The 13,128-nt window shown below is 39.2% G+C and overlaps 1 protein-coding gene across 3 annotated transcripts; it reads left to right on the top strand.

Annotated features, from left to right (window-relative positions):
- Position 1: 1 nt before the first annotated feature.
- On the top strand, positions 2 to 12,897 carry FAM199X (family with sequence similarity 199, X-linked). 3 transcript variants are annotated; one of them, XR_005956640.1, is made up of 7 exons: positions 2 to 305; positions 3,051 to 3,270; positions 5,368 to 5,517; positions 5,838 to 5,999; positions 7,091 to 7,351; positions 8,196 to 10,663; positions 10,773 to 12,897. XR_005956640.1 is itself a non-coding variant. In XM_041485229.1 (6 exons), the coding sequence occupies exons 1-6, from the start codon at positions 118 to 120 to the stop codon at positions 8,364 to 8,366; spliced, it is 1,152 nt and encodes a 383-aa protein (XP_041341163.1). In that variant the 5' UTR covers positions 2 to 117; the 3' UTR covers positions 8,367 to 12,897. The 3 variants fall into 3 exon arrangements, 2 of the variants coding, with proteins under 2 accessions (XP_041341163.1, XP_041341164.1); XM_041485229.1 differs by having other exon boundaries at positions 8,196 to 12,897; XM_041485230.1 differs by lacking the exon at positions 5,368 to 5,517 and having other exon boundaries at positions 8,196 to 12,897.
- The last annotated feature ends 231 nt before the right edge of the window (positions 12,898 to 13,128 follow it).

Here is a 13,128-nt window from a genome sequence, read left to right as displayed (position 1 = left end):
CCGCGACAGCGCGGCGCGTCCCGGGACCGACCGCTGATGGCGGCGCCGCCGACGCCGTGTGCCCGAGGCGCTCCCGCCGCCGCCTGAGGCGCTCCCGCCGCTCCCGCGCCCGCCGCCATGACCGAGGAGCCGTACGAGAAGTTCTTGGCCCCCGAGGAGCCGTGCCCGCTGCTCTCGCACCAGCACCCGCCGCGGGGCGGCAGCTTGAGCCTGAGCGAGGAGGGCTGCCTGGACGTCAGCGATTTCGGCTGCCAGCTCTCCTCCTGCCACCGCACCGACCCTCTGCACCGCTTCCACTCCAACAGGTCCGCTCAGCGGCTGGGGGCGGCCGGGCCGGGTGATGCTGAGGGCCGGGGCGGGGGTCGCGGCGGGGTCGGGGCCGCCCCTGGCAGGGCCGCGCATCCTTCCCTGCTGCTGCCCGGGGCCGGCGGCGCATGGCCGGGCTGCAGCTGCCCGCGTGTCCGCCGCTCGCCCCGCTGGCTTACCCGGCCCTTTGGCTGAGCCTGGGTTCCGCTCATCACCTTGCGGTGTGAGCTGGGTTGGTTTTTTAAGATGTGTCTTTTCATAGAATCACAGAATGGTTTCGGTTGGAAGGGTCCCTAAAGGTCATCTAGTTCCAACTCCCCTGCCCTGGGCAGGGAGACCTTCCACTAGGATCAGGTTGCTTCTAGCCTCAGTCCGAGTTTCTTAATTTTCGAGAGATTTTTAATTTTTGAGGGCAGTAGGCAGCTACAGAATGTTGTGTTTATAAGACTTAAAGGCAGGCCTTGCATGGTCACCAGGCAGAGCTTTAGAGATTCAGAATGAGTTATGCGGCGTGGTGACTCTACTGACTCCTGCAGAAACATTTCCAACCCATGCTGCTAATTAAGGGCAAATTATTCTGCCTGTAATTTGTAGAAATGCTAATACAGCTCTGCAAAGAAATTCCAGTTGTGTTCATAGAATCAAAATCACAGTCCTGCTTTCCTTAGAACCTGATTCTGCTAATACATAGTATTAAGCTTGAATATAGCAGTAGCTTTCTTTGAGAATACTCTATGAGGTTTCAGTCTCCAACATACATGTCTCCAACATTCCTGTTCCAGTCTTGCAAGATTCTTTTATGGGTTATTAGTATTTCTGTGGCACATGAAGAGTGAATTTGGATTAAGTCATGAAAATTGCACTTTAAAAGTGTCATTCACAAGGGCAAACTTTTAATTATACATTCTTAAATGATTCAGCATGAAGAGCCTTGATCAAACATGATACACTCTCATAATATAGTTCTTAAGTCATAAGACATGAGCAGTAAGATGTATTCTTAGAATATCTGTAAATAAATGTGTGATAGTCACCAAATTTGCATTTGATTAATTTTGTACATTTCTCTGTGTTGCTTTCCCAAGTGTGTTGCTCAGGTTTGCTCCTTTTACAAACCCAGGTTTGTAACCCAGGCATCTCGAGGGGTTGTTTGACTTCTCTGGAAAAGGACATGCCCTGTCTTGCACTGATTAAGCCATTGCAGATGTGCAGCTCAATCCGTGGTGTTCACATAAGGCTTTCTATTTTTTGAAGTTGGGAGTAATTTTAATGTAGCTCCCCTTTGTTGTTAATCCAGTTCACCCCAGGGAGCACAGCAATCCCCCAGCCATGTGAAGGCGAGGCTGACTGCCTGTACCTGCAGCATCTGTGTGGTTTGTTGGTGCTAGAGCCCCTGTACCTCATCCTTTGTTTTGACATGTCTGGGTACTTTGTCCACTCTGTCTCTCATTTCATTATTATTTCATGGATTCTGAGTCTGTATTCATGTTGGATAACATGCTGTGTCACCAGAGTCTTGTTCTGCTCATTCTCAATGGATTCCCTTGCCCACAAGAGTCTGTACCAGCAAGGCATTGGCAACTATAGGGGATGCAGGAAGGGAGGCAGGGCAAGAACTCCTGAATCTGCTACAAGGAAAGTTTTGGAAATGTCTTTAACATCAGATAAATTCACATCTGGTCCAGTAGATGTGGGAGTGAATCCATCACAAACATATTTAGCCAGCCTGGTATGCAGCTCAGTGAGATTGAGGACCAGCCTTTCTGGTGATAGGACTGTAGGGTTGCTCAGTTGGATAGAAGAGTGTTTTCTAGTTAGCCAGGCTGAAGTGGACAGGCTGATGGAGCAGGAGTTGATTGTGTGGGTTTGTGTGGTGCATTTTAGAAGCCTTTTTCAAATTGTTTTGGCCATATTGCAGTGCTGTGCTGACTCATATTTGTCTCGACCTACTTTTCTCCAATATGTAAAATAAGTTCCAGATATGGAGACTGATTTTATGAGTTTGTTACATTCTGGCTTACTCTCATTAGAGTAAAAAATCTGTTCTGTGAAAATTGTGTTCTCAATAGCTTTCCTTTAGCAACAACTTCAGCTAGCTTTGTTATGAGGCAAAAAAGTGTTTAGTTTTGGCATGGTATCATTTTCACCCAGGTCACTTCCCCATCCTGCACTGTCTCATTCCAATAGCATGTCCAATGGTTTTGACATTCAGAGTTGTGAATAATAGATCCATAATGTGTTTCCTTATTAAGTTTTAATTTTGTGGGAGACTATCAACCTGGAATTTCTTTTTGACTTCTATTTGTCCTGAAGTCAAATTGATTAATTATTTAGTTCTGTTTATTCCAGTTTATATGGAAGTTTAAATATCTCAATACATGGAAAATTTTATTTTTAGATCAGTGTGTTTTAAAAACCCAACCAGCAGCAAAAATGGTCAATTTTCGGACTGCAGGGTAGAAACTGACAATATAAGAAAATAAAGGTGTAATTATACTAATTGTATATGGATTTTGCCTTGATATTTGTAACACTGTGTTCCCTTTGGTGTTTTTGATGTACTTTAAAAAATACTTAAAAATAGAATACTTCAATTTACATAATATATAACTTATTTCAATAAAATCAATGTATGATATCACTGACTAGCAAAGTGGAGAGAGTTTTACAAAGCTTAAAGGAATTTCCTAGTACACATGATGCCAAGGTTTGCTGCTCTCTAATTGTGTTGTCCTGTTTTGCAGGTGGAACTTGACATCTTGTGGGACGAGCGTGGCCAGCTCGGAGTGCAGCGAGGAGCTGTTCTCATCCGTGTCCGTGGGGGATCAGGATGATTGCTACTCTCTGCTGGATGACCAGGAGTTCACCTCTTTTGATCTGTTCCCCGAGGGCAGTGTCTGCAGTGATGTCTCCTCTTCTATCAGCACATACTGGGATTGGTCAGACAGCGAGTTTGAGTGGCAGGTAAACTGGTTCCACTGGAAATGTAAAATTTTGCATATACTATTGCATGCTGGATTTAGCTGTAGTTGAAAAATAATAGAATAGAATATCCTGAGTTGGAAGGGACCCACAAGGATCACTGAAGTCCAGCTCCTGCCCGTGTACAGGACAAACCCAGGAATTACACTCTGTCTGAGAGTGTTGCCCAAACCCTCCTTGAACTCTGTCAGGCTTGGTGCTGTGACCACTGCCCTGAGGAGCCTGTTCCACTTCCTGACCAGCCTCTGGGAGAAGAACCTTTTCCTGATACCTAACTTTAACTTCCCCTGACCTGGCATCCTGCTGCTCCCTTGTGTCCTGTCACTGATCACCAGAGAGGAGACTGCTGCCTACCCCTCCTCTTCCCCTCCTGAGGAAGTTGTAGACAGCTATGAAGTCGCCCCTCAGTCGCCTCTTCTTCTGAACAAACCAAGTGACCTCAGCACTTGTTTCTTTGTAACTACTGAACATAGGAGCACATATCTGAATCTTGAATCATAGAAAAAATATTTTTTTTCATTTTATTCCAACCTCCTTAATCAGGAGGAGAGACTGAAGGTCAGCTCTCCAAAGAAGGTCGCTTACGTATGATGGTCATTTGGTTTTAGAGGCCAGTCTGTGTTTCATGTAGCCATGAGCTTAGACCCTTTGTACTGAGGATCTGCCCTGCTAATGAAATCTGGTTATAGATATCTGGTCCTATTGATACTTTCTAGTAAAGTGTATGAACTCTTGCCATGGCTTATTTCTATCCTATTTTTTTCTATGCCAGTAAGAGTACAGAGCTCATTTTGTCTCGCCAGAATGGGAAAGTAAATCACATCTTTTTCCCAAGCCTGTGCTGGATGCAGTCCTTGTTGGGTATTTCTAGTTTGTGATAGTCTTCCCTGTTCAGCAGTTTTTCAAATGTGATATGCATTTTTAATGTATTATAGACCTAAATTGACTTTTTATATTAAAGACTTAAATCAGCTATGAATGCATACATAACTTTGAAATAGGTGACATAGGGCTTCAGAATTTTTTGGGGAATATTTGAAAATTTTGTCATAAAGCTTAGTCAGAGCATGTAGAGAGTCTTGTAAGGACATTACAAGATCTGAAAACTGATTTCAAGAAAGCTCAAATTCTTTTCCAGAAGATGCAAGTGAACTTGAGATGTGTACTGAGATCAGCTTTGAATTTCTGGCTGGTTTAGTCCTGCTGCTGGTCTCAACAATGTATGTTATATCACTGAAGTTAAAAGTGTGTGTGCATAATGCAGTCTGTAGGAGCAGCTCAGGTTGGATCCCAAAGATTCAGAGCTTTATTGAGTTGTGAAATTTCAATTGCCTGATAAACTTGGCAATTGTTTTGAAAAGAAGCCATTTCCTATGCCTTAGCAAGCTGACAGTATGTTTGATTGGTAACCAGCTTTTTTATTGCTCTTTGTTTTTTAAAACAAGCTTTTCTTAAGAGACTTACTTGATTTGTAGGATTTTGGAAAGACTTTTTTGTAGCTCTTTGTGGTGTTATCTGGCAGAATCTGAGCACAATCCAGCTGTCCCACTTTAACTGGAAGTGCATTCAGAAATCACATATCAGTTGTATAAATGAAACTAGCTGAAGTTCTCAGTTGCTTTCAGGCAAATGGCAGTGATTTTAATTGAATTTTCTAGTGTCATTATGGAGCTTGGTAGGAATTACAGACCTACTTTAAAATTATCTTCCTTAAACTAGACTTATGCTCCAAAATGGGAGGTGTAGATTTAGGTTTGGATTGTCAGGGATAGTTGTCACTGATGGAGAAGGGAAATAGTTGAAATGTGACTTCAGTCTGTGTTTTCTTAAACACAAATTTTTAAAGAGGATTGATGAGTACAGAGTAGTGTGAATTGAGTTTGCTGCACTTGTTGTTTACGGGAAGATTCAAGGGAGTATTTCAGGTTTATGAGTAATTAGAAAGAGTTTGTTAAAGTACAGAGATAATCAATGCTTTGCTAATTTGATGGTATGTTTTGAATTGTTAATAGTGTTAGAATAATTTACTATCTGCCTACTCTATTCTAAAGCTTTGTTCTTCCTTTTGCATGTTACAAGTTGCCTGGCAGCGACATTGCAAGTGGGAGTGATGTGCTTTCTGATGTTATACCGAGTATTCCAAGCTCTCCCTGTCTGCTTCCCAAAAAGAAAAACAAGCATAGGAATCTCGATGAGCTTCCATGGAGTGCAATGACAAATGATGAACAGGTGACTTTTTTCCTATGTGAGAACTGCAATGTACAGAAGAGCTTCCAATTAAAAGACACAGCTTAAAGGCCATCCTGTTAGCTGTAGGTGTAAATGCAGACCTGTGCAGTACTATTTGATTCTTATAACTAAACCTTGTCCTTTGGATCTGTAGGAGGCAGTTTAATGCCTACTCAAGTTTTCACCCTAAGTTTTTAAGGATACTCAAGGCTAGAACCATGATATTTGAGCATGTTTTATTCTGTAAGTTCTTTCTTTTTTCTCTTTCTCATTTAGAATCAGTAATACTTCAAAATTACCTGCCTTTCTTTGGGTCCTAGGTTGAATATATTGAATATTTGAGTCGCAAAGTCAGTACAGAGATGGGCCTTCGAGAGCAACTTGATATTATTAAAATTATTGATCCTACTGCTCAGATCTCACCTACAGATAGTGAATTCATTATTGAATTGAACTGTCTCACAGATGAAAAACTGAAACAGGTGAGTTAAGGTTTGTACATTTGACTTCACGGTTTCAGCATCTGGTTATATATTGCAAAATCTTATGGACTTGTGATCAATTTTTATGCATAATCATTAGATGTTGAGAGAGACACTAGAGCACAGTACTGTCAGTGACAGAAAATAGAGTTCAAAAGCATATTTGTATGTATTAAACCTTGATGTAAGACTGGTTGTATATTCCCACTATGTGTTAAGCCAGAGCTGGTGGGTGTGTAATGAGTTGTGTTGTGGACCTGGTGCTGCTTATGGCACTGTACTCCACTTCATCAGCTAGCTGAGAGTCTTCATTTGCTCACTGTGTATAAATTAGCATTTAAAACTCCAAAGATTGGAATTCATTGGGGAAGACCATAAATTTCATGCAGAAGGAGATAAAGAATAATGCATTTTAAAGATGTTTCAATATGCAAATTATAACCAAGAAGGATACCTGGCTGATGGGGTAGATACATCCTACTGTCTTCTCAGTCATTGAATTATTGAGATGTGTTGTTGGGAAGAGATGCAGTGTCCATACCAGCTGAACTCCTCCATGTTGCCCTGATAATGATAAAGTTGAAAATGGAGAACATTCACTGCTTTTATGGGCTTGGTCTGTTTCATATTTCAAACATTTTGTAAGTGTCATCTTAAAGTAGAATAGAAAAGTACTTATTTATTTACACACACTTTTGTTTGAGTAGCAAAATAAAGGGGTTTGATACATTAAGTAAACAACTTAATTCAGTTGAACTTGACTGATGTTCCTGTTTGTTGTTAAAATAATAACATATTGTTACATAGTCACAAACCTGACAAGCAGAAGAGAAAAGAACCCCTCAGTCCTTGCTACATATTTTTCTTCCTTCCGTAGTGAAATGTCACAAATGTTAACATAGTTAAGTTCTCTGGGTGACTCTGGATGATTTGGGATTTAACAGCCACAGGAAAATGTTTTAGAAGCCTAACTGAAGTGACCCAATAACTTCATCATCATTAATAGGCAGATTGTGGTTTTTTCCATGGAAATGAGTATCTCAGTGCAGCTTTCATCAAACTATAGTAATTTTGCTACCTCTGTTCTAAAGGTGAGAAACTATATCAAGGAACACGGACCTCGGCAGCGGTCTGCAAGGGAGAGCTGGAAAAGGAGCAGCTACAGCTGTGCAAGTACCAGTGGTGTGAGTGGCGCCAGTGCCAGCAGCAGCAGTGCCAGCATGGTCAGCTCAGCCAGCAGCAGTGGCTCCAGCGTTGCCAACTCCGCCTCAAACTCCAGTGCCAACATGAGTCGAGCGCACAGCGACAGCAATTTGTCCACAAGTGCTGCAGAAAGAATCCGGGACTCAAAAGTAAAGTTTCTAGTTATGTGTATCTGTATTAATTAAGCTGTCTTAACTCCTGAAGCTTGCTCATGGGATCTTACTTGGGATGTTTGTCCTGAAGGAGCAGAATAACTGAGTTATCTGTCTAAGCCAATGTAGCATTCCTCAAATTTAAACACGAGATCCCATCACTTCTAACCAAAAGCCTGGTGTTTGTATGTAGTAGATATTCTAATTCCTTTTGTTTAGAATGAGTGAGTGGGCTTGAATAAGGGCTTATGCATTTAACTTATGAAAAAAATTGTTCAAGAATGATCACCCTAATTAAGGCATAATTTCTGGACAGTAGAGACACCCGTGATTGTTTTTGGTTTTTTCCCAACTAGAAGTTTCATCAGGCTTTTTGAATCTTTGCTATTTTTTGAGCATATCTCAAAGGGTGAGAAGAGACACTCTGAAGCATGTTTCATTTAAAGTAGAACTGTGGCACTCCTTCTGTCCCCATAATTTAAATTTCAAGTGTGAAGGAGAGGAGCAGTTCTTTCTTGCTCTTCAGCACCTTGGGTTTGTTAATGTAAGACTGTAACATTTCTCCAGCAATAAAGATTCCTTCAATTGAAGACTTGACTATACAACATCACAGGTTAATGTTGTGCCTCAGAATTCAGTTGTGGTATTAGGTATGATATTAGATGTTTGATATTAGGTATGATTTTGGATGAATGTTTACACTACCTCTGAGAATTCGTATTTGTTATTTTTCAGAGCAGGTGTTATTTTAGAGATTCATTTATATTTGCCAGCTTTGGAGGTGTTTTTTGCTACTTTACAGAACAAAATCTTATGTTTTGTCTCTTCTGTATTTTGACAGAAACGTTCCAAGCAACGGAAACTCCAGCAAAAGGCCTTACGGAAGAGACAGCTGAAAGAGCAAAGACAAGCTCGTAAGGAAAGACTGAGTGGATTATTTCTTAACGAAGAAGTGCTGTCTTTAAAAGTGACTGAGGAGGACCATGAAGGAGATGTGGATGTTTTAATGTGACAGGGGTGAATTTATCAGTGTTCTTTCTAAGCCTTAAATGTGTTATCCTTATTGTTTACATATATTTCTTGACCAAATTTTCATTAGTATTAACAATACAAACCAGATCTTTTCTCAAGTGTAATTTTGCTAAGAAGGTCTAAGTATTGAGTAACTTCAGCTTTTTAAGACTAATTTTGCAACAAAGAATTCAGAAACTTACCTGTCTTCTGAAAAGCTGCTGAATAGATGTGATTTTAAGGGAATTTGAACTTGGCTAACATGCTAACTTACTTGCATGTAAGTCTAGGGGTACTTCTGGATGACACAAAGCATGCATTACTATGCTTCAGCTTTTTTAGTTTTTTTCCAGCTTTGAGTTAGTATTGCACTTGACTTTTTCTGTCCTCCTTTCCCATTATTAGGAAGATTGTTTAGCATGAGGAAAAATCTTTTGCTCTGTGGGGCTTTCTTCAGCCTTGCTCTTGGTTTGTACAAAATCAAAGTACTGTTGATACTTTTCTAAAAGTTGTGATTTAAATTAAACTGCACAGAAAACAAGAAGCAGGACATCTAATGCAGAGAATCAGTAATACAAATACTGCCTAATAATGTAGTTCTTAGGAACCAACTAAAGATTAAAAAAAACCCTCAAAATAATTGCAGACTTAGTCTTCAGAAGGTTATTTTGTTGATCAGTATCTTAAAAGTGTTACTAATGGTTCACCAGCACATCCCTAGTATTTCTATGAAAGGATTCTAATAAAAACACATTTATGCATTGAAAATACACTAACCTGCAATTAAGTTGTCTAGGACACTACTTAAAATAGTTAAAAACACTACTGGAAACAGAAGTGCAAACAAGTGGCACACAACTTCAGTGGTTTTCTTCCCCGGAAGCATATCTAAATATGTTTGATTCATATTGTTGACAGGAGAACTTAATTAATGCAGCTGTACTTTTTAAATTGTATGTTTAGCTGAGGTTGTCTTCTGTGTGGGTTGTTACACCATGACATGTATCAGAATTCTCCTTTTGTTGTCTATCAGCTTTTGAAATTTCTCATGATAAGAAAATTAGGTAAAATTGTGGCTTTCAGGTAGGGAAGTAGTAGTAGTTTCAACCTTTTTCTTAATTCTGACAATCTTTAAGCTGATTTTAGTTTTTATCTTGGAACTACTTTTATAGAACTCCTTCCCCCATGGCTGAGATAAAAATGATAGTTCTAAATTTTAATGTGAAATTTAAAAGTGTATAAAAGTATTTTTGAGTTCTGAGCTTAGGAAACAATTTTTTATTATGTTGATGCTTCATTACTTTAATTTTGCTCTTGAATTAAGGAATTTCACAGTTTAATGTGGCCACAGGTGTCTGTAATTGCGGGATATAGCCCAGTCCTGCAGAATGCATGGTCAGCTTTAGGACTACTGACATGAATGTTCCATGTCCTGCAAAGACTTATTAGCCCTGACAGCTGAAATATTTTTTTTTTCAGAAGTGGAATTCCTTTTAGCCTCAAAATAAACTGACCAGTAAATGATCTGAACAATAGGGTTTTGATAAGAAATAAACGAGGTCCATAGTCAAACTTATATGTTTGTACTTAGTGCTGCTCTACAACAGGTCCCAGGCTTGGCCATGGAATGGCTAAAAGCCAGGTAATGTCATTTTAAACTCAAGTTAGCTTTCCCATATGGCCAGTTTTCTGTCCACTAACCACTAGTGTCTGTGACCTGTCAGTATTTGCTTGAACTGTGCTCTTGCTGGTTGATGCCTCCCTCCTGTATAATCAATACTGAAAACTTCTTAACAGCATACACTTTACTGAGAATTTAGATTGACTTAAATCTGGAGCTTCTTTTAAATATCTTGTATGGAAGATAAAATTCAATTACTGTCAATTTGGCAATTTCAGGGTGTGGTTGTTAAACTCTTCCATGGTAATGGATGAATTCGTCATGAAATACTTCATCATGTGTACACTGTCACAGTTCAGTACAACCTTTATTTTCTGCAGTGACTTTGAAATGTGATTGAATTTTTTTTTCTGAAGAAAAATGCACACTTTGTACTATAGAGAATTGAAACTCTGAAGTGAATTGTAAGGAAGGTGCAATATCTTAGTGTGGTGGAGCATGAAAGTGTGTCACTTTATTCTGTTTCAGCAGTTATTCAGAGTTTAAAATGCCTCAGGGTTTTGTTGAGAGAAGACCCCATCATTTTGATGAGGTACAGTTCATTGTGGTCACCTGTCTACTAGCTTCCAGAGATCCTGAAGTGAGGGAGGATAGTATTTCCATCATAGTGTGAGCATGTAAGTATAAATTATTTTAAGTGATTAGATGGGTCCAGTTGCTCATCTGTTAGACTGGACAAAAAGGTCCTGGGTGCCAGAATAGCTGATTGTGCTGTGTTGTCTTCAGCAGGTACTTCAGTCATGTGTGTGACAGTTAAAATGATAGAAGAGAGTGGATTTCCAGGGATTCCATGCTAATAATTTATAGCTCTGTGATCTCATAGATCCAGGATTCTCATAAGACTACAAAGAACACAAAACTCTGACTGTTCTGGTAAGAATGCAGGATCACATCTTGCTTACCTTGAATGTTCTTTGCCAAGTACTCAGAGATATGTTGTCTTTCCCTGATCTCAGAGAATCAGGCCTGAAGGGACTCAGGAGTTCTCATATACTTCTACACATTTGGGTTTTTTTTTTCCTTTTGCTTTCTCATCCTCTGTAGTTCCAGTGCCACACTTACTTTGTGGTGGGGCGAGGTTTTTTGTCAGATTCACATTTTTCCCTGCAGCATGCTCAGTGCTTACTCAGGAAGACCCCATTCTTGGTGGTTTTAAAAGACATGTAAATGTGGCGCTTAGACAAGGTTTAGTGGTGGGCTTGGCAGTGTTAGATTTAGGGTTTATGATCCTAAAAGGACTTTTCCAATCTAAATCTCTTAATTTCTGTGAAATACCCATGGTAGTAGTCAAACAGTTGGAATGTCAGTGAAATCTGGTCTTGCTTATACAACTTTTGGCATTTGTGGCTACAGGTGTAACTACCGGGTTCTGATGAAGAAGAGTAACAGACTGCTAAAATATTGCATCTTTATTGAGTTTTTTTCCTAAAAAAAAAAAAAAAAAAAAAAAAAGAAAAAATCAAACCCCTGCTTTTTATTAATAGAGAAAAAATGTCAAGCTTAAAAGCAACACAGAGACACACAGGAAAAAGCTCATAGTTACATGGCTTCATGGTACTGAAACTGTGTCTGTAGGAACTTTGTGCCTACTGCAATGTGGATATAAACAATTTACACTCTGCAATGATAACAGTTTGCTTCCATGGTAACTTTTTCTCTAAAAAGGCTTAGAAGGAGCACTGAAAGTCTGATTGCAATAGGACTGTAAACAAGAGAGAATATTATTTTCTAATATGATTTTAAATATGAGGAAGAAAGCTGCCTGACAAACTTGGCTGATTTCTGTGTATCTAATGTCATCTTTTGTTAAAATACTTATTTTTTTTTTAATCTGGAAAGCTGATAAAAAGATGGTTACAATGTGCTCAGTATGGGGTGCTTACTCAGAAGAGCAGGAAAAGTCTTTGCAAGATTTTCCTGGGCTCAAATTTTAGTTCTCAAATTGTGGTTTGAAACCTGTGAAGATCATTCTCTGGGGAGAAAACAAACCAACCAACCTGCTTGAACTTACATGCATTTACATCAGAGTGCATATACAATACAGAAAGATAAAAATGGCAATATTTACTGTTCATCTGTGCTGAATGACCTGAAGCCATTTCTTTTCTCCTAACACTCTTTCAACTTTGAAATCGGTTGATGCATTGGTCTATAAATATTAATAAACCTGACTATTTTGGGAGCTTTTAAAGTTCATTCATATAAGCCAGATTTTCATGGCAAATGTTGTTAGATTTATTGGTTTAATTTTCTTAAGCTTACTGATCTTGCAGTTCTTGGGCACAGAAAAGTCAACAGTTGTCCATTTAAGGATTGCAAAGATTAGTTTATTAATCTATCAAGAGCAAATCTATGTAATATTCAAAGTTTGTCTATTTTGACTGTTAACTCTGATGAATCATATTTGTATTCTCTCTCATCTGGCTAACTTTAAAACATTTCCAAATTACAAATAAATTCTCCAGTGTAAAAAAAATAATTGTAATATGGAAGCCTTGAATATAGTTAATAACCAAAGCAAGGGGAAGGTGGGGGGGGTTGATTTTTTTTCTTTCCTTTTGTGGGGGGGAGAGATGAGCGTATAGATTATAGAGTATATGATATTGCTTAAATTGAGGGTTTTTTTCCCCAGGTTCTCTGCTAATTGTATTGCTAAAATGCACTTTTGTATAGAAAACCGTTCTCTGTACATTCTGTATCTACTTGACACAATGTTTATAGAGATTTTTCTGAAGTTGTGAAGGATTTACTGAAAGATCTGATGCTGTTGAATTCAAGTTTTCATTGTATTTGAAAATAGTTATGTGCATATTGAAGTACAGGTTGGAATTAAAACTAATGATATAGCAAAGATATTCTTATGAAATGATGTGGTGTCTTCTTCACAGCAGGGGGATTCATATACAGGACCTGCAAAGCCACTCTTCAGGCAGGAAATACAAATGAAGTGACACATCTTACCTGTTCTTGATGGCAGAAAGCAAACTGGTTTGTTAACTGCAAAATCTGACAAGAATTGTTTCATTGGGAAGCAGTTAATTTTTGTGAATTGTATAACCCAAGGTCATGTACTTAAAGTTGT

The sequence above is a fragment of the Pyrgilauda ruficollis genome, unplaced genomic scaffold, assembly GCF_017590135.1.
Source record: "Pyrgilauda ruficollis isolate IOZ18807 unplaced genomic scaffold, ASM1759013v1 scaffold7, whole genome shotgun sequence".
Lineage (NCBI taxonomy): Eukaryota > Metazoa > Chordata > Aves > Passeriformes > Passeridae > Pyrgilauda > Pyrgilauda ruficollis.
Note: the sequence above shows the minus strand (reverse complement) of the source record. Positions and strands in the feature narration are given on the sequence as shown.